This window comes from Atheta coriaria, unplaced genomic scaffold, assembly GCF_025399875.1.
Source record: "Atheta coriaria isolate IRGN ID8LTWV9N9 unplaced genomic scaffold, Caltech_Dcor_3.1 hic_scaffold_11_pilon, whole genome shotgun sequence".
Lineage (NCBI taxonomy): Eukaryota > Metazoa > Arthropoda > Insecta > Coleoptera > Staphylinidae > Dalotia > Dalotia coriaria.
Genome location: NW_027045453.1, coordinates 362,563 through 383,375, shown reverse-complemented (window position 1 = coordinate 383,375; position 20,813 = coordinate 362,563). Strand labels below are relative to the sequence as shown.

The window sequence follows — 20,813 nt, the reverse complement described above, 5'->3', positions numbered from 1 at the left end:
TAATAGAATTATATCATACAAAAACAATATCAAAGTTTGAAATAAAATAAAAGTCTCGTACTAAAATACCGTAACAAAAGGTTCCTATTTTCTAAAAGCAATGAAGCGGCATTCAAAAATTTGTCTTAAACAACCTTGCAAAGTCAAAACTAATCTACTAAAATCCGAATCACAAGAAAGCGAAGCATTTCTTATCCCCTTTTCATGTTATTACATGGGCGGGTGACATAACTACTTAGGTAACTTTTCGGGGGTGGCAACAAGGGGGCGGTAGAAAACTATCCGACCTCACCGTTAGCCGAGAGTTTTACGATGTCGGACTCTAAATGCCTGCTTAAAACTTGGCGATGCCTCGCGCGGTGATCGAAGGACGCGCCACCCTTCGACGCCGCCATCGCCTCCGCCGCCGCCGTCGGTGATGCTCATATATAAAACTTTTTCATATTCGCGGATTCGCATAAAAGCTTTCCTGCTAGACTAAGCATATTATCTTAATCGATTGGCGTCCTGCAGGACGACCGGTATATGACACAGAAAGACACACACTGAGGGCAGCGACGGTGGTAGCGCGCAGTTACGTACGCATACGTAACGAAACTATTTTCCCTCAGCGAGTGGAAGACGGCAAAAAACGGCAGCAGGGAAAAAAGCGACCGTTTGCGTTAACGTCGTCGTTTGCAGCCCCCGAACGTCTTCGCGTCCCGACGTGATCGTGTATCGTCGTTTTGACATCAGAAAAGAGCAATGCGGGAGAAAGCTATTTGTGGCCTACATAAATATTGGACACCGGAGTCGGTTACATTTTTAATCTCGGTAGTAGTTCGTCGAGGCAGTGCGCCCACCCCCGGCGCCTGCCGTTCCCACTTCTTCTGGCTAACATGTGTGACGACATGCACGACTTACGTATTTCTGCAATTTTTTGCCTCGTATCTGTATTTGTCTTGCCGAAACTCGAAGAAACCTTCCGCAAATTTTCATACGAATGTTCTGGCAAGGAAACAGGTAACTGAAAGTTATAATATCGCCTTGTTCCACCAACATTATGAACCCGTTTTTATTGCATGTCCTGCGACTTGTATACCTTAACCAATTTGAGGGAATTTCAAAAATATGAACATTATTTCGTATTTTTAAGAAAAAATTAAAAGTTTATAATTAACACAGGAAATATTTCGGCAATATCGTAGGATATGACCAGTTTTTTCTCTGTCCAGAAGGTATATAAAAGTGTACTTTTCGGAGGGATAGAAAAGAGGAAAGCGACGCTAACGGCGGTCTGGCCGATTGCCCGAAGAGCTTTCACTTACGCTGCGTTTTCCCCCTCACCCCCCTCGCGCCCTCCTCGCCCTTTGCACGGCGCCACCGAGCCGGTTGGCGCCACACCGACACGACGCCCCCCGCGCGCCCGCCGCCACCGCTCCGCTCGGCAGCAAGCAGCCAGGAGCCGTCGGAAGGCAGGATGCGCGCCGCGCTAACAGTAACCGCCCGTGCTTTTTACAGCTAGACGTCGAGACTGACTGACTGTTACTTTACTCGGCGGCGGTGGCAGCGGCGGCCACCCCGGACCGGACCATTATTGCCTACAGTTATCTTAAGAAGCCACAATAAAACTGTCGTTTAAAAAGTAAGGCTCGTCATTAATACGAATCGAGCGAGTGTATCAATTTACGAGCGCGCCGCACTGCCTCCGCCCTATCTTCCAACATGCAGAATTAGGTAGATGAGTGGCCGCTGATAAAACCAGAGCGAGCCAAGGAAGCAATTCAGGACAGATCGAAGAAATAAAGGCAATCAAGTCTTGAACGTCTTGTAACATGACTTGCAGGCAAAGGAAACTTTTAATCTACTTTCACATCAGAAATCGGGTTTCCTTTCAAATTTCTCAACACAACTTTGACCAAAGGTTTAATAGGCCAACGTTTTCTCAAAAGGATCAATTATTAATTTGACTGAGTACTACGCTACACCCGCACGTGTTTTTCAAAACAACTCATTAATGGCTAATTTTCACTCTCGTTTGCGTTTACGTTTTCACTTTTCAGTTTAGTCAAAACATCCGATCGGTCCTCATTATACTTCCAACTTTTCGTGTTTGGGGATTTTCAGTACAAGGTGAAAGTTCGTCGTCCCTTAGTCCTTAGACCTTTAACAAGCCATCCCCAAGAGGCACAAAAGCATGTGAAAACGCGAAAAGTTATAATTACATTTATATAAAAGTAGGTATAGTTATTCGATGAATGTAATAAGTTGAATTAAAATTTTTGATTTGAACATTTCACCATATTAGGTTACAGTAAAAATTCATTTGAAATGTAAGTCCTAAAACACTTAGCATTGAATGAAATTATGAGTGATGACCATGTCGACCAGCGTCGAGCTGGTCGGGGGTGCGATGTTGGCTCGTCATGCCCCCGATATATCTCAATCAACGGTGTACGCCCGCACACAGCACGCACGTCTCTATATATCAATTTATCTGTCTTTCCTGTCTTTCCGCGTTTCCGATCCCGATCTGGCCGGCGTTACTCCATTCCCGCGCGCCGCCTCCTCGCACCACCTCGCATAGGTTTTTACAGCCCTCCGACATTAATCTCTGTGAGTGCTCGGCAACGACCTTCGCGCTTTATAAACTTTTCCGAATATTTCCTACCCCGCGAGTTCGATAACGTGCATTATGTAAATTATATTACACACGCCCGCCCCAACTTGCCGCCCCCGAGATATGAAGACGTCGCGATATGAAGTCGAGATAGCCGCGAACGAGTTGCGACTGCCGCGCCACTATATTCAAATTTCGGCAACGAGACTATCTTTGTCACCCCGACGCCGACCGCCGCCAACCTACGCTTCCCCCCCCATCCACGATATATTCAAATTTCTCGTGGACCGCCTGCTCTTGCACTGCTTTAAACCGCCCGGATCGAACAAAAAGCAGTAAAAAAACGCAATAGTTTGCGAAAGTACGCCGGCAGAATAAATCTCCCCTCTGCGCGCATTAATATTTTCATGTTGAACGAATACGAGTTTAGATTTTTATTCGAGTGCGCGCAATAAATTGAAAACGAGCGGAGATTTCCACCACTCCGTCCGTCACATCTCATCATATTTCATTTCTTCGTACGCTCGCTGAGCGTACCTCCTCAATGCGAATGAAAACTTATCGAAGGTCGATAAAATTCGTCTCCACATCCGGCAATCGCATCGCATTTGTATTATGTCTTCATTTGTCTCAAGAGCCAATCTTTCCCGAATTACACATAAGTCATAACTTTCTAAGCGTATTTGCAATATGTGCGCGCCGAAATACAGCAGCAAGTTTTCAGTTCGTGAGCTTTTCAAGCCAGAACGTTGAACTCTTTTTTGGTCGGGTTGGTTTTAAATCTTGTTAACTTTTTTCTGTTTTGCGCATCGGGGTGGAACGCAATAAAGTGGCAGCGCCCAAATCCGTCTAATGCCTGGCGCGTAATTAATGAACGGCCAATAAAGAGTTTGACAATAAAGAGCGCTCTGGAAAAGTGCAAGTAATGAATTGTGCAGCGGAAAAAACTGCACTAGCGAGTTAGGAGCGCAAAGGGACATCAACCAGCAAGCTTCAAACGGCTCTAGAGGAACAAATCCAGGCAATAAATTGCCGATTTAACGATTTAAATGTTGTCAAAATCGCCAGCTTGCAAACTTCAATTTTGAAAGTATTGACACAAAAAGTAAAATAAATAATTATATGAGAAAAAAAAAACGCTGCGAAAAAGTACTGTAAATTAATATAAGCGGAATACAAATCTGAAACAATAATTCTTGCATATACTAAAAGGAAACACATAACGAGACGTGATGTAAGATTGCGTATCGAATAACTAACAACTTCCCCGGCATTTGCCCTCTTGATTTTCTTTTCCGTTCATTCTACTCGTACTTTTTAATACACCTCGAGGCGGATGAAAATCGAAGAAATGAAATGATTTTAACACCTTGCTTGCGCTTGAGAGCGAATAAAGCCGTCAGGAGTGAATCACAACTTGGTAGTCGAAATTCCTTTCATTCCACAGCGCGCCTCGCCGCACGTTTTCACCCCATCGAATTTCCCGACACGGAGTGGAGCGCACGTTGCCCCAGAGTTGTACACGATACAACGTTCGCCGAACGTGTACAACTGTCGGGGTTGCTCAGAAGCAACAAGTTTCAGTTTCGGAGGGTCGACGCGCAGGGTTGAGGGTTGTCTCGAGCGCGCCCGCCGTCCGACCGCAATCCGCACGAAAACCGACGCTGTGTTAAACATTGTTTACCCGCAGGAGTAAAACTGAGCTTAATTTTTTGGCAAACGCGAAAAAGAAAGTGAAAACTCAATGTACGAAATTCAATTTGGTGATGATTTGCATCTACTTGTATCTGCGAATCAAAAATTGTAATTTTTTCCTTTGAATGATAAGAAATTATGTAAATTCGTTATGAAATAATGTTATTTACTACTTCAGATTGAATTTAAAATCATTATTTCGTTTTATTTTAGTATCTACAGATGAGATAACATTTTTACACAAGATATTGATTTTTTTGCAAGAAAAACATTTTAAAAATACTCCATTATCTTCGTCCTCTGCGTTGGTAAATCCCTGTGAAGCAGCAAAGATGCACACATTATTTCTCATCCGCGCGCATAAAAACTTTTAATATAAATGATGCAGCAGCTCTCGTTGGGGAAGCGGAAGGGCTGTAACAATACAGCACTGCTCCTTGCATCCTTTCTGAGAAGGCTGCTTATTTTTCCGTCCGGCGTTTCTGCCCAGTCATTATCGGCAAAGCCATAAGTATCGGAAGCATATGAAATGTGCTTTCCGCTCCCCCAACCCCACGGCTGTTGAAAGATGCTTTGCGTTTTGTAAAATCTTAATCGATCGAACACTCCTTCATCTCGGGATGAGGGTGCATTGAGGCCGAAAACGTAACGCTAACGCCATCAGACGCAACCGCGTGGGCGGCGTTCATTCATTTTGCGGTCGGCTCATGTTTAATTTATAATCGTTTGACATCGCTTTTGAGTGATTATGCGCCGCGGCAGACGCAAGCCAAATGTGCGCCATTTTCCGGTGTAACCGAGTGTAAAAATGAAAATTAACAACCTGTTTACACTTGCCAGTGTAAGAATATAATTAATTCATGCCTTTACTATTAATTAATTTGTCTCAGGCTTCTTGTCAGTGTTGGAAGTTGTAGAAAATGGTTAGAGTGAAGAAAATCTTAAGTGTAAAGCGTTTTCCGTCTGTCCGATTAAGGAGAAAAAAAAGAAAACGCGCCCGAAGTTAAAAATGTACCGTCTTAAGTGCTGCCCAACGTACACTCATTTATTTAATTCCTCTGCCATATAAAAACTGAGAATAGTTAGTTTGATTTCCCGATCTCCAAATGCTATAAGCACAGAAATTTTTAAAAGCATTTCGTTTACCGCATTCGAAAGATAATTTAATATTCCTTTTATAAATGTACGTTTTATCAGAATCGAATTATTAGTTTCTGACTTATGATAATTTATCCCAACGCAAAAACTTTGCTGCCGCTGTTGAAAATCGAGCAAAACAAATTCGAGTCCAACTTAACGCAAGTTTTTACGAAGCGTAAAGGTGCATCCCCCCATCCACTCTTGATTTAATATGTGGCAAATTAATTCAAAAGTTTCGCCCGCTTTAATTCCGACTCTTACTTTCGTTTTCCTTTCTTCTGCGCAGCTAATAACGTTGCGCTGATGTGACAGTTGACTCGCGAACTTTTTATAACGCCGCATGTCCGTTCCGCCGCCACCCCGTCGACGACTTCTTAATGTAATCAAATTTGCCGCGGGACTACCGAGTGCGTTCAGTTTTATCTCGGCGGCGAGCGCGCGCAAATTGAATATAAAATTTAAAGAGCTGACAATTTCGGGCCGGCGCCGCGATGACGAGTTGATAAGTTGACAAGCGTCGAGGGAGGGCGCGACCCAAGACGCCGCCGCCGACGAGCGTCGAGGCGACGCATAATTGAGCCGTAAAATTGCCAGTCACAACTACTACCACCCCCGCGGGAATTATTAAATTTTGACGCGGACGATTTACGATGCATGCCCAACGAAAGAAGCACATCAAAATTAGACAAACTTAAGGGTGACACGCTACAAGTTAACTGGGTCCTACCTTAGATCCTCCAGTGGTCCTAATGTTAGTGCACCCAGGAGGGTGTCGTCACCGTGGTGGAGTACGCCGGTGGTGCCCCCGCAGGCGGAGCGTTGTTCACCTCCTGTTGCAGCGGCATGTTTTGATGGTTGGCGTTGCTGAAGTTGAAGTCGAGCGTACCCTCCATGCGCAACTCGTGCTTGATGACCTCGTCAACGTTGCATTCGAAGCCGCCAGGCAGGGACTCAATATTGATGTTCAGATCGTCCAGTAGTTGCTGGTTGTTGAGCGCGCCCATCAGTTGGCCCATCATTGTTGATGGCATACCGCTGACCGGCTGCGGTGTAAGTGGTGGACTGCTTGAAGGTGGTCGTGGCATTGCCGTCCTACCCATCATGTATTGACCTCCAAGAGGGTCCGGAGATGGTTCCGACTGAGGGTACGATGGGGACATACCAGTCGGAGACATTTGCTAACCAAAACAAAAACATAAATCAATATCTGCCGGATTAGGAGGTCCCAAATTAACTTACCTCAACTTTACATTGGTTTGTCAAGCCACATGCGCAGTTCTGGATGCGATGGACGGGGCACTGCGGAGTTATCCCATAAGGTGTGTTCTGGTGTATGCTATTCATGTCCGCGTGACTGTACGAATCGTACGGAGCCGAATACGGCGGCGGAGGTTGTTGTGGTGTCTGGCCGTTCATGAATCTATAAGAAACATCAACCATAAAAACCTAAACTCGATCAAGTCACGTATAAACCCATAAAAGCAATCCAAATCCCAGGTTAGTGAACAGCCAACATCCAAAGACACCTCATGATATATATTAATATGAAAAATGAACAAGTAACATGAGCATGAAAAACGGTCAAGGCTGGTTGTCTGGCAGGTTGTGATGTAAACGGATCAAGACAAAAACAGATCAGGTCAATGGGTGCGACAGCCGGATCAAAGTGTCCAGAGTATGTGCTCACCCCATGTAGCCGGTCTCCGCCGGATGCAATTTCATGCCCTGCTCGAAGTTGCCGGCAAGCTGGTCGGGAGAATAGTTCCCACCACTGAGCTCAGAGCTGTAGCTGGAATTCTGAAATTGCGATGCGCTCCAATCGGGTTCCATACCCAAAGCTGGGATCGGCGATAAACGTCCTACCGACGATGCGGTCGACGATGCGCGCGGTCTAAAGTCCGGACTCAGTTGGAATCCAACACTAATAAAAACGTTGTATAAAAATATTTCAAATCAATTCTAGTTCTACTTTGAATCAGGAATTTCACCAGTAAACCTACCTGTGAATAGGTGAATCAGGGAAGAGATCCAATCCTTCGGATACCGAGGAACTGGGACTCGGAGTGGCATCTGCCATTCCATTTCTAAGAGCCTCCACCTTCTTCTTGACTCTCCCGCGTCTCTTCTCGAATTTACCAGCCTCCATAGAAGCGGCTCGCCGCCGCACGGATTTGCCTGGTTTCGCGTCTGGATTGATCATCCACCAGGAGGATTTGCCAGTGCCCTCGTTCTGCACGCGCATGAAACGATTGTGCAGGCTGAGATTATGCCTGATGGAATTCTGCAACCAAAGGAAAAAGATTCACTCAGCGTTCGATACGAAAATTATGCAAAGTATCAGACATTTGGAGCGGGTCCCGCGCGAGCCCAGGAAGCGTTTATGGCCCACCTGCGACCATTAGGTTGGTCGCGCGGTGATTTATGCGCCCGCTGCTAACGAGAGCGGGTGCCTATTTTAGTGGCGCCTTTGCCAGACCAACCCCAGACTAGACTACACAAGACTCTCGACTCTCAGCCCAGGAAAGGTAGGAGGTGGATCTAGCAAAGAGGTGATATATGAGCAGGAGATGTGGCGCCTTCGCCGGCGGCGCCTGCGGATCGAATCTTTTTCCCTTGCCCTCGAGTGCCGAAGTGGGAGATTCAAATCGCGCGAGGCCAAAGCTATAAAAAACCGTAACGACCGAGACATCGACGCGTCTCGGCCGCGAGTTCGCAACTATGTCACGCCTAAATGTCCTTTGAAATTCATGGCAACTTAAAACGTCCGCGAGAATAAAGGAAACACTAAGAAAAAACGAGTTTTTCGGCTGAGTTTTAACGACGTTTAAGAGTTTTCCGGTCATTTGGTCCCATCTACCCACCCCTAAGCAGTTGACCACGCAGTAGATTTTTATCATTCTCAGTCGCCCATAGTCCTTTTGTGCTGCATATATCTATACACAGATACAAACTCCCACAAGTATGACGGAATGTTACAATTCTGAAGTTAGAATAGAATGGGTTTTGGCTTTGCCGAAGAAATCGTTGCGGAGGCGTCGCGACGCCAGGTAGACTACACCCGTCGCCACCAACACACTGCAACCTCCCGGCGCCGTGCGTTTCACATACGATTATGCATACGACTTCCTTGCATCCGCCCGTTCGCCTCGCACCGATGCAAAGAGGGGCAAAAGGAAGAAAACTAAAATTTCAATCTTGGTCCAAGATGCGAATTAACTTTCAACTTCGAAGCGAAATCAAACCGAAACTTGCATTTTTATGAGCTCCCCCACCTTCGGATCGTAATTCACCGGAACTCCTTTAGTGACACCGCGGTGGTCTAGGAGTGCAAAACTTTGCAGGAATCGGAAATATGAATTTCAGCGAAAAATTTCAATCGCACGCAATAAAACGAGGTGATAATAACAATTCAACGGAAATTCCATAGGGTCCTTGCGGACTCTAAAATACCGGTTGCCTTGAGTCCTGAGAAAATCATTCAGAAGAAGAAGCCAATACGACTTGCCGAGTTTTATATTGTCGTGCGCAACGATGCAATAAATAGAAATCTCCCTGAGATGTGAGCGGTTTGATGTAGCAATCAAAAATTTATATTAGTTTAGGAACTTACTGACTTCCGACTGAATATTACGACATGCTGGATGTTAGCATATTTAGTACTGATAACTCTTTATCAACCTAGTGGCAGAAATCTCGTCGGCCCTATTAAAATTTTATTTTAACTACAAACTCGCATCAAATAACATCTGAATAGGACCAACGGGCACTATTGATAGTAATTCGATTGTAACGCAAAACATGCACCCAAAAAAATTCCAACAAAAAACGGCGAGGAGTGTAAATATTAGTGCTGTGAGCACAATAAAAATCGCATTAAACCGAGGGGCATAAAAACTATTCAAACCAAAAAAACAACAAAAAATTGCACAAAAAAATTGTGCCCCTAAGGGTGGCGCACAAAATTTAATTTGCTTCAAAAATTGAAACAAATACGATCGTATTCCTCATCAAAACCAGTCTAATGCCTTTGTTTTCGTAATAAATTTTCACAGAATTCTACGTTTACCTTTATAAATAGAATTTCATGTAATTTTGAGTAAATTTAGTTAAATGCAGAACTAGGCTTATTCATTAAAACTAATTGGGAACAAAAAACACAGGAATTAAAATTGGTCGGAATTCAATGATATTCGTAGAAGCTTACTTCTAACAAAGTACTGGTTAGCAAAACGTTACGTTTCATAGAAATTTAGCAATTATATTAAATCCGAATTGTACGAAAATTACGGCAGCTTGTGAACTTGACGAAGTACTTAAACAGTTAACTTACTCGTTCACTTGCTGAGATCGCTCATTTTCAAGACTGATGTAATCGGTCTCGAGTGTACCCCACAGCGAGGACGACACGGGAAGACGCTAATAAAAGTCCTCGATCTCGTCCTCCAGCGCCCTCGCGCTGAACTGCGCTGACATAAATACGTTATTAGGCTTTTTATGACGGCAGCATCGCGTTGCGTAGGTAAATGCGCTGCATGTGTCGCGCGGCACGAAACACTAAATACTAAATAGTTGATGAAATCGACTATTTTATAAAGTCGTCCTGGCGGCAAACGAAATGACTTCAAAGTAATCGTCGGGGCGAATTATTCACGCAACCGTTTGATGTTCGACGGCACATTTCACAAAAAACAGATGAAATAAATCGAGGAGGCGCGGATTGCGAGAATCCTCATGATATTTAATTTCGTACTTAGCAATTATTTCATTTCCCTACTTGTGAATTTATTTCATACAACGGAAATTCAATTTTCAGTAATTTTGACATAAAAAATACCTGATAAACTGATGTAATATTCGCTAAAAATGAATGCAGAATGTAATACCGAATGGCTTTTGACACTACAATGTAATCGTTATCGTGATCCGGGGAAATCAAAAACTCCTCACAAATCCAACGAACGCACATAGGAGTGGTCACGAAAGATCCGTGGCTCAAAGCACGGGAACAGGTAATCGCTCACCTGTAATCTACATAAATATTCTCATTCGGCTGCGAGCGTCGCGAGCGCTTTATCTATAATTCAAGATGTTTGCATCGACTCGACGCGGCTTACTCAATGATCCGATCACGACGGCTTGAGCTGGGCGAAAAAGCGACCAACAAGGCGTTGTTAATTTTTAATTTATTCAGAGGGGCGGAATGATGGCGCGTGCCGTACAGCCAAACTAGGTAATCATAAATGATAAAACTAACTCTTTTCAAATCTTATTTGTGATTCATACTATTTATTAAATTACGAATTTATCAATATGCGAGAAATTTTTATTGAGTGCTAGTTAGGCACTTTGCGCATCATGTATTTTCCACATTTTGGTTCAAATTCGCGGCGTTCACGTTAGTTGGCTCGCCGGTCGACAATTCCCCGCTCGTAATGCACTTCGAAGGGCGGCAGCAATTCCATAATGACAATACGGCTTTCAGATAATAGGATTAATCCATTAGATTGATAATAGGGGTTGTTTAGCGACGCCGACGCAGCCGACGAGCACGAGCAGCGCACCATTTGAATGTGGGCTCGGTTCTTTTCACGTCGACAGGAGGCAACACACGAGGAAACACAATAGAGAGTCCTTCACAGGCAGGATCAACCAACTGAAGATATCCTTCTAGATTTGTTTTTTATTTTTAATCAAATCAATGCTTACGTTTTATATTCGTATCAAAGCGTAGGTCGACAATTTTCGAATAAAAATGCATACATTCCGGGTGCAACGATCGTTTAGTTCTTTTTTTATTAGTTACAATTAAATCGTGCGACGGGTACCTAAGTTTTGAGCGCAAATGCGCGTCACTTACACTTTACTATTTAACCCTGCCCAATTGAACTCAATTGTACGCTGCAGCGAGTGCAATGTATGACGCGCTCTGCGAGTGCATAAGTTTATTATATATGCGCCCGATTATATATTCAGTTATTACGCATGCATTACGCATTTACTACGCAGTTGGAATTCTCGCATCTCGTTGCCAGCGATCAAATTAAACGAGTTAGCGATGTGGAAACGACGTGAAATGTTTTGAAACGCGTTTGTTTTAAACGATGATTGAGGCTAAATTATTTGGGATACGTTCACACTCTTTACGATATATCCAAAATTTATGAATAAACTTAGTATTTTTACCAATATCATATACTAAAACAATTTATGATATATTGGTATGAAATATGTGCGTTTTATATGTATAAAAAAGGTTCTCCTAACCCTAAAAGTCACACGTACCTCAAGATGTAGTATCTATATTTGTTTTGACTTTTACGACTTTTTTGTAATATCCTTATTATTCACTTACTATACAAGAATGAATGTACCTGGGTATTACCTGTTCCTTCGGGAATTTCCTTGAATGATATAAAAATATAAAATGTCAATAAAAAATATAGGTAGAAATAGCGTTATAAGTATTTTGAACAGTAATTGAAGATTGATAAACGTAGATATGATAAAAATAACCTCGAAATAATATCCAAATAGCTCCAAATTTTACATATTATCACTAAAAACTCAATCAAATTATGTTTTTAAAGGATAATCAGAATTAGTTGCTACCTGTCAATATTTTCCAGTAGCATATAAGCTCTTTTGCGGCCCGTATCAATTGCAAACAGCTTCAAATCTCGTTTCATCCGGGAGTGCTCAGCAAGGACAATAATTTATAATTTCAACGAGGACGTTAGCGACTCGCGACATCCACGCCCGGCCTGCTTCCGCCATAAATCATGCGGTCGCGACGAAAAAAATCCCCACTCGCATAAATGTATAATATTCGGTTAAATGGTGCGTTATCGAATGCCCCCGCCGCGAGAAGCAACGCGAAAAAGTCGCTAACGTCCTCCGGAGTAGTTTTCCTCGCAGATTTTTCCCATTTTTTCACCCTCCTCGTTGGATAATAATGTGTATTCTTTATTCGACGCAATAAATTTAAGATATAGCATTATAAACTTGCAATTATGATCGAAAAAGACATTCGGATGAGTATCTCTCTAGAAACGGACTGTAACTCACCTTGGTTGTCCTAATTTTCCTCAAAATTCAAACAAAACTATAGTATAGAAAAATGCAAAATAGTTTTATTTGGTCTGGAAACTTCTGATGAGTTTGCCTTGTTGATTTTAAATTAAAATTGAATATTTAATTTTCCATATTGGAATGCAAAGTAGAGAGTATAAAAAATGCACTTCAATAATTACATTGAACCATAATATTCTGAAATACATTTTGTTAGTGTTAATAAGGTTTTGTAACATTTGGAATATATTTTCCGCTCTTAGTGTGAGTATTAAAATTTCAATGTTGCAATTTAATTTTAATTAATTATTTGCAAATTTCCATGTCAGGTTGCAAGCAGTGGTAAATTTTAATCATGCGCCTGATAAGTGGCTGAAATTATGTAATATAGATTAATGAATAATTCGGTTTTTGACGTTTCTTGGTTCGAGGAGTCGTCGACTTCTTGAGCGCCCGGTGATTAATTTCCACACGCGCGCGCGGGATTAAGAGAGATCAAGCCGCCGCAGCAGCACGACGGGTGCTGGCGGTCGGGGGCAGGCGCCCGCCCCGACTCGCAGGCGCCGCCGCCGCCACCGTCGCCGACGCTCGCACCTACGCCCCCGCCTGCCTGCCGCCACGCCGTCGCACCTTTTTGGCATGTGTGCGGCCGCCGCGAATCCTGCGGGCGCCAAACCGCCCCCAACCGCCTCCCAGCGCCTCCACCTCCGTCGGCGCGCGCTTTGTAACTATCAATCGTGTCGGAAATTTATCGCCGCTTTTTCCTCCCTTCTTCACCCCACATACCTACATCTTGAACATGCGTGATTCACATCGAGGTTACCTCATGGCTACATTTTTTTGGGACAAATCCAAAATTTTCATGTTACGAAAAAGCTTTGCGTACCAATTATAGATAAAACCGGTAATATAATATATTTATGTGCTAGAATTCCAAGAAAATAGTAGACTACGCATTTTCTGCCAGTCTGATATTACCTACTATGTTACGCGAATGCTAGACTATCGAGCGTCTCCTCTGAAATGAATGAATTCCCTTCATCCCCTGGTAGTGTGCTTCAAGTGGGGAGAATGCAAGAAATGCAAGAAACTGAAAGCGAAGTGAATTAATTCTATCCAGCGCACAACCACCCTCATAGTAGTTTTCCCTGCGTCATGTCTGCCATGTTTCAATTTCATCCCTTACAGATTAAAATTCCGGCACAATTTTGTGGATTTGCGTTGTGGAAATTTAGAAATGAGTGAATATGTTGCTTCTTGAAGGCCCGATTAGTGCCATTAGGGATTAATTGCGAGACGCAAGTCGGTCGTAAAAATAATGAACGATAAAAAGCCCGAGCAGATAGCGATCATTTATATCGCTTTAATCTCTCGTCACGACGTCGGGCGCGTCGTTTCGCAGCGTCACGACGCCCGCCGCTTCCGACAAGCGTCATTAGTGCCTTGTAAAAACCACCGAACACAACTAGCAAATCTATCAAAACCCAAAACTGCGACATATGAACACACAGCTTAGCAATACACTCGACATAATAATAAAGCCGCAACTTATTAGACCTGGTAATATTAATTATTTTTAAATTTAAACTTTATCGCCGAGTTGTAAAAATTGTTATCGAATAGGTACTTCACATCGATTTTTTTACTAGTGTCTTTGTAGGACAAGTGTATTGTATGAGTGATGAGGTCGTATCGTATCGGTCGGCACTTGACAGTTGCCACCAGAGAACAGGCCGCACCCCCGCGCATTCACCACATCCGCAGCGATGTCCACTGCGCTCACCACCACATTAACCGAAACATTAATGTAACGACGATCAATTACGAACTGCTGCGCATACCGCACCGCCACTACCGATTATTACATTTATTACAGAAATGACAACTAATAGATCAGAGTGAATGATTACCTTCAATGCGCATTATTAAATAAAATTTTACATAAAATTATAGGCAAGGCAGGCTTATTTTATAACTGATAATATAAAAACCCATTGTTAATTAAAAAAAAACTTAGAATAACGAATTGGGTTAAGAAATTTCAGTGTTAAATTATATTTCCAGGGATCTGATATGATTAAAGGTTTACTTACAAATTGTGAATCAATAAAAAAAATTAAAACATCCAATACGTCTAATTTCATATGGCATTGATAAATGCAATAAAGAGATAACTTTTTATCGTTTGAAATATTAAATATTAAAATAATTTTTTCAAGTTATGATGCTAAATATGTCATTAACAGACTGCCAACGAATAAACTAAAATACCCTGTTGGAAGATACAATGCCAGCGGGTTAATTGAATTATGTTCAAACGAGCGTAAAATTACATTTTTTGTCCTTCACCAGAAGTTCAAAGGACAGGCAAAGTATGTACCTGTCTTATACGGCTCCTCATTATCATAAATGTCTATCGCATGGCTTTTAAGAAATCCACTTGTAATATCAGTGGACTAGCTCATAACGTTGGTAAGTCTTTGCATGGAGTGTCCTTGCTATCCTTAAAGATATGGGCTTTGCCGGACTAAGCAGGACATCACTTCGAACGTTTTTGGTAATTCGTAGATATTCGTAGATACACTTGGCTGTTCCTAGATATTCCGGAATGTTTATTGGCCAATCGGGGCGATTGCAATATCGATAGCCATGGCGATCGCAAGTGGCGTGCATGTGTGTTGAAGTGCTCGGCGGCAATAAGACAAAGCGACGACTGTGAGTCGATTTACGGAGACCTCCCGAATGGTCCTGCAAAAGTCCGTAACGATCGGCCATACGCATAAACCATATCGGAATCGGTCGCGATATGGAGAAAAGTTTCGCCTAATGTCGAAGGGCGATCTAATCGCGAGTGCCGCTTTTATTTTATTTCTGTTATTCGAAAGAGTATGCGATAAATGACTGACCAACGCAGGACCAAGCAAAAAGAGCCAATCATCACAAAAATCACAAATTTAATTACAAACATATTCTAGAAAAGATTAAAATTTTATTGAGAATGTCGGCGCTAAAGTCTAATTAACTTGTAAAATTTACTTATGAAAATATTAAATTCCAATTAGAACATTCATTGCTAATCGTCGCAATCAACGTTATTACTTAATGAAAAGCAAAGGAAAAGGAAACTTTTCCCTCGTAACATTGTATAATGGAAGGCAGCGAGAGTAATAGGAGCATTATTCTTCGCTGAACGTTTCTTCGACTCACGACTCAGTAACAAACTTGTTTCGTTTCGCAGCTCGTCTTCGCGGCACTAATAAAATCAAAAGTTTCCCATTTACATAAATCCTTCGTGCGCTCTCGCTTGCGCGTTGTAATTTCTAATTCTCACCCTTTGGCGTGTATTCTTTTGCCCTGTCGCGGCAAGGCTTCGACGAGGCGAAAGTTTATTTGCTTTCGGGGGAGTCTTCCGTGCAACTTAACACGCGTAACGCGTGTTCCGAGTTTTATTAATCTCATAATTGTTTTAATCGTTTTATGTGTTTGCAATTTTGAAATGACTTCTAGAAGTTGGCCTTTGGAACTTTTGAACAAGCGCGTAACAAACTGTATTTAATTGCTAGTGGAATAGTCGTGTTGGAGTAAAACTAAAACTAAAAACGGAAATTTAATTTTTAAGATGTAAGTTTTGACGGTTTGACTAAGAAATTCTCAATTAATTCGTCGCAACTTTCTCTTATGGCGCCTGTTTTGGTATAATATATTCAAAGAAAGTTCCGCTTAAGAGTACGAACGACTTAAGCAATCAATACATTTGAATTTATTTTCCAATCAAAAATCACATTCTAATTGCATCATACCGAGATATGTATGAACTTCATAATTGTTGAAATTTATCGTATACATTATATTTTATCCAAAAATTCTAAATATAAATTATTGTAAATAATTTCGATATATATTGTTAAAATTCAAAACTCAGAGCTTCACGATATAATTATTATTAAACGTTATGAAACATTTATGATCGCTTGCGATTTAAAAGAGTAAAATTAAATATGATTATTGAAATGTGTGCATTAAAGTTTGAAACACAAGTAATTATGTCAATTAAAATGCTTGCAATAAAAGCGGAATGCAAATCGCGCGCTAGTGGTGTAATTAAAAGTGCGTAATCGTCATAATTATCGCAGTTTATGTGCTCATCACTGACCGAATCGCAACGACGTACACGCGCACGTTCAGGAGGGCATAATTGCACAAAAATCGACTGCATGCGCGCTGCGAATTAATGAGGCTACAATTAATTAATAGAAAAACATAAAAATATTAATTAAAAGATATGTATCATTTTTTTTTCAATTTCTAGAACTGTCTGTATGGCGTCGATGGAAGTATTGAATCGACTTCACTTTATTAAGTGGCTCGTCAATGGGCATTAGTTATCTACGCGTATATGCCGTTAAGTGTATTGACTGATAAAGATATAGGAAGATATGGAAGTGGCCTGCTTCGGGCTGTACGATAATTAGAATTATTCGACAGACGTCCCGGCTGATAATGATAACCGAGTGCAAAGTAACGTTAATAATATATAAGCCAAATGGTGAATATTAATGCACGAACACTGTTCATCGGCTACCGCATCAAATATGTATGAAAATCATTACGTAATTGTCTGAATACAGCCGTCTACAAAACTTTGTCATTTTTTTAGAAACATGCAACCTGGCAAATAGGACAAAGTGATATTAATTAAAATATTTATATTATTTTTTAATAAACAATTAATTATTAAAGAATAATTTCGTAAAATATTTTTTTTGTTGATTTAGTAACCAAAATATTATTCAAAACCGCGAATATTTCGAATGTAAATTGAATATTTAAATAAGATTAATGTAATTTAATAAACTTATTAGAAATATTAATTTAATGTTAACAATTAAGTGAAATCGCTTCATGATTTTAGATAGAAAGTTAGACGGAACTAACTTATATACAAACATATTGATTTCAACAATATTCAAAATATAACATTATTGCTTGTTACCAACATTCCTTCCCTTCCTTAAGTTTTTTTTTCTTTTGAAAAGTTGCAATATGTATATAGGTATATTCACAATATGAAAGTTTAAAATAAATTGCTATGCTTTTATATCTTCACTAACAAAGTTGGAATAAATCTTCCTCAATCATTATCTTCTCAAGTAGGTTTACAACAAGAAGAACATGTATATTTTCTTCTATACATATGTTTGACATGTTTATCCTCTCAGAAATATAAATTTTCACGCTTTGTCGAAGGAGCGCAGGAGCGCAAAGGTGAAAACTTTTAGGTCGACACGACGGAATGATCCATTAAGGAGCGCCGAAACTATCCAAAAGCCGGTAAGATATTGCCGGGAGGTGGCCACCCGCCTGGCGCCGCGCTAACGGTGCCGCCGTCGCCACCGCCACGAACGCAGGACCTGGCGGGATCGGCAAGAGCCCCCTTACTGCATGTGGAGGCGCCGGGCTTTTATTGGCGCCTCCCAAAAAACACTTACAAAATTTGATCCAATGAACACACTCGCATCGGAAAAAAAAGTTTTATAAAACGTATTCATTATAAAAATGTAATAAAAAAATAAGTAGGTAGAAGAATTTCCAAGAATAGGTTTTTATTAGTATTAATACGAGCGCATAATAAGTAAGTTGTATAATTTTGTAATTTAATTGAAATTACAGTACTCGTGTCGCGTATTCTGTTCAGTTCTTGCGGCCGGAGAAAATGAAAAGAAAAAAATTACGATACGTGTCCAGAATACGTAACCAACCCAGCGCAGCTCATTTCTATGCTGCGTCATATCGCATATTATTGCATACTGTTGCTGCATATTGCATTACGCGCCGCCGGTGACAAACCGCAATTCGTACTAAATTCTGATTGCGCAGGAGCGCAGGTGAACCACTGAACTTGTTCCGAGTGTACCGACACAAACCACGAAACATGCACTGCGATAACCAAAAAAGTCAACAAACTATTTCATACACAATCTTTGCAAGAATTACGCAAATCAAATAGAAAAATAACTATTTTTTAAATCGTAATTATTCGCAAAGCAAAGATAAGATTTATTCAGGCACGAGAGATATGGAACATTGTGGAGATGATAATTCAAGCGTCACATTTGCACGTGACGGGAACGCCGTTGAAGACATTCGCGAGGCTGGATGATGAGTTGATGTGGTCGAACGCGTCTTACGCAATCGTCAACCCCCGCTGCCGGTATGCTAATATCGGCGCGATTTTCAGATGAGTAATCCGCAGTTTAGCGGGCTGACAAGTCAAAGAGCTTCGTGTACTTTGTGAGCGCATCTTTATCACGTGTAGTTGGCGCGTGGATAATTTACGATCACCGCAGAATAATCAGGATAATTCATTCATGTGTTAAACAGTTACGACGTCTACTTTTGATTCAATTTTAATACTTTTAATCGCACATCCCTAGAAAATAAAACGTTTGTATGATTAGTTAATTTTGTTCGGTAAATAGTTCAAATTATTACTTAATTTTGTTTGAATAAAAAAAATAAAAATTTAAGTTTTTAACCTGAATATTAGATTCCATGTATTCTTTCAGGATATAAAAATGCTATTGAGTTTCCTGGCGAACCACGACTATGATTGCTTGATTTAATTACGATTTTATTCCTGCTAACATTGCTAAACAATTGTGTGTCACGACAGCAGCCTCAGCTCTGATCAAACGCTCAACGTTTTTGTGTAATTGCGTTTTTTGTGTCGTTTATTGCCGAGTTTCGTACGATCGGCACGTCGCGGCAGGTGGTTCAAGGCCGGTCGGTTCGTGCGTGACCTACGTCAAGGAGAAGGACCTAGCGTTTTCGTCGTGTTCATCATTTTCATCCTGGCTCACGTCCCACGTCATATTAAAGCAACATGATTGTTTAAACACGTTTCAAAACAAAGCAATTTTATTCAATCTGATTTGAATATTTCGCCGCTGAATATATTTCAACTCCACCTTTATAAGAGATGAGAGATATTGAAAGGCAAATGTTAGGTTTTTAGAAGAATAAAATTATTTAAAATTACATTTTTGAAACGCGTTTTTTTTTTGTTAACGTCAAGAATAGTAATGCTTCACGAGGATGGATCCTTGTGGATCTGGAGGATCCTCACGGATCCTTATGGCTTTTCTCCTCGTTTCTTCTCGTGGCAGATTGTACGCTCGTCCTGTCCGTCATTAATCACCGGGCGGCCAGCCATCGCCCCCGATTGTGCGAAGATCGATTAGGCGGACGCTGCCGCCACCCGAGTTATTAATTATTTTCCGAGCGCTGCCTTCCACTCGGCTCGCCCGAAAATCAGCCTCTTAAGACGAGCGGGCGGACGGAAAGAGTAAGTAAGCATCCTGCGATGCTTCGTGGAAAAAAATGAAAAGAACTATTATTTCCCGTTTGCCCGCCGCCCCCGCACCTCTCAGACTGCACGAGAAAGACTTTACGCTTGTTACTTGCGCTGGGGAGGGCAAAAAGGACGAGGTGTAAATTACAATACGATGGTGATGATGAGAGGAAAGAATGATGGAAATCAATTTTCGCTGTGCATTCTTTTCCGCTTCGCTTTTCGTGGGGAAAAGATGAAAAGCATACAATATCCACGCTTCGTGCTACACAATCACCGCTTTTCCCCAGGAACCAGCGCAGAGGGCGCATTATTGTTATTACATTGCAAATTTCCGCGAGCTTTTGTGAATTTATGAATTACTTGCTGGTGGAGAATAAAATTGCAAAAAATGTAAGTAGCTGGAGAGGAATCAATCCGAACCAAAGACGCCGTGACACGCCGATTAATTAATGATTTTTAAGAGAAGCAATATAAAAATTGTCGCGGAAGACTTATGAGGAAAAAAAAGATTGATGTTCAAAATATGATTATGAAGCAACGTTCAAAATTTAATTTAAGTCAACGTGTGGGATTTATTCGCAAACTGCGTCGTGGATTTTTTTTAGCTTTAACCCGACCCAAACGTAATAACATTTGGGAATGGTCAAGGTTAAACGACTGTTAAATTTACAGACATTTCGCTACTAACACACTTGAGTCCAGCCAGACCGAAATCAACTTGAATTCGCCATATCGCTGTCAAGTCCACATTAGTCGACATTAACGCGCATCAACTCCAAACAACTAGAGTTAAGTCGCACTGCGCAGGATAGGTCCGGGTCGAGATCGAAATTGCGCGCGCGCGCTCGCATCATGGTTATTAACACCGACGGCCGAAAGCAAAAGCAACGCGAGGGCGGCTCCCAAAAAAAAATCCGACCAGCATTCGTCACTCGATAGCCTTGACACTGGCGTGCA

General features: G+C 41.5%; 1 protein-coding gene across 1 annotated transcript in view; it reads right to left on the bottom strand.

Annotated features, from left to right (window-relative positions):
* Window positions 1-20,813, bottom strand: part of LOC135801623 (forkhead box protein O-like) — a 55,520-nt gene that overhangs the window by 1,904 nt on the left and 32,803 nt on the right. Inside the window, exons 2-5 of the mRNA XM_065315080.1 lie at window positions 7,435-7,715; window positions 7,122-7,355; window positions 6,674-6,854; window positions 6,162-6,612 (exon numbers count right to left, since the gene is read on the bottom strand). Coding sequence (XP_065171152.1) covers window positions 6,187-6,612; window positions 6,674-6,854; window positions 7,122-7,355; window positions 7,435-7,715 — 1,122 coding nt within the window. The 3' untranslated portion in view covers window positions 6,162-6,186. The remainder of the gene's footprint in view (window positions 1-6,161; window positions 6,613-6,673; window positions 6,855-7,121; window positions 7,356-7,434; window positions 7,716-20,813) is intronic.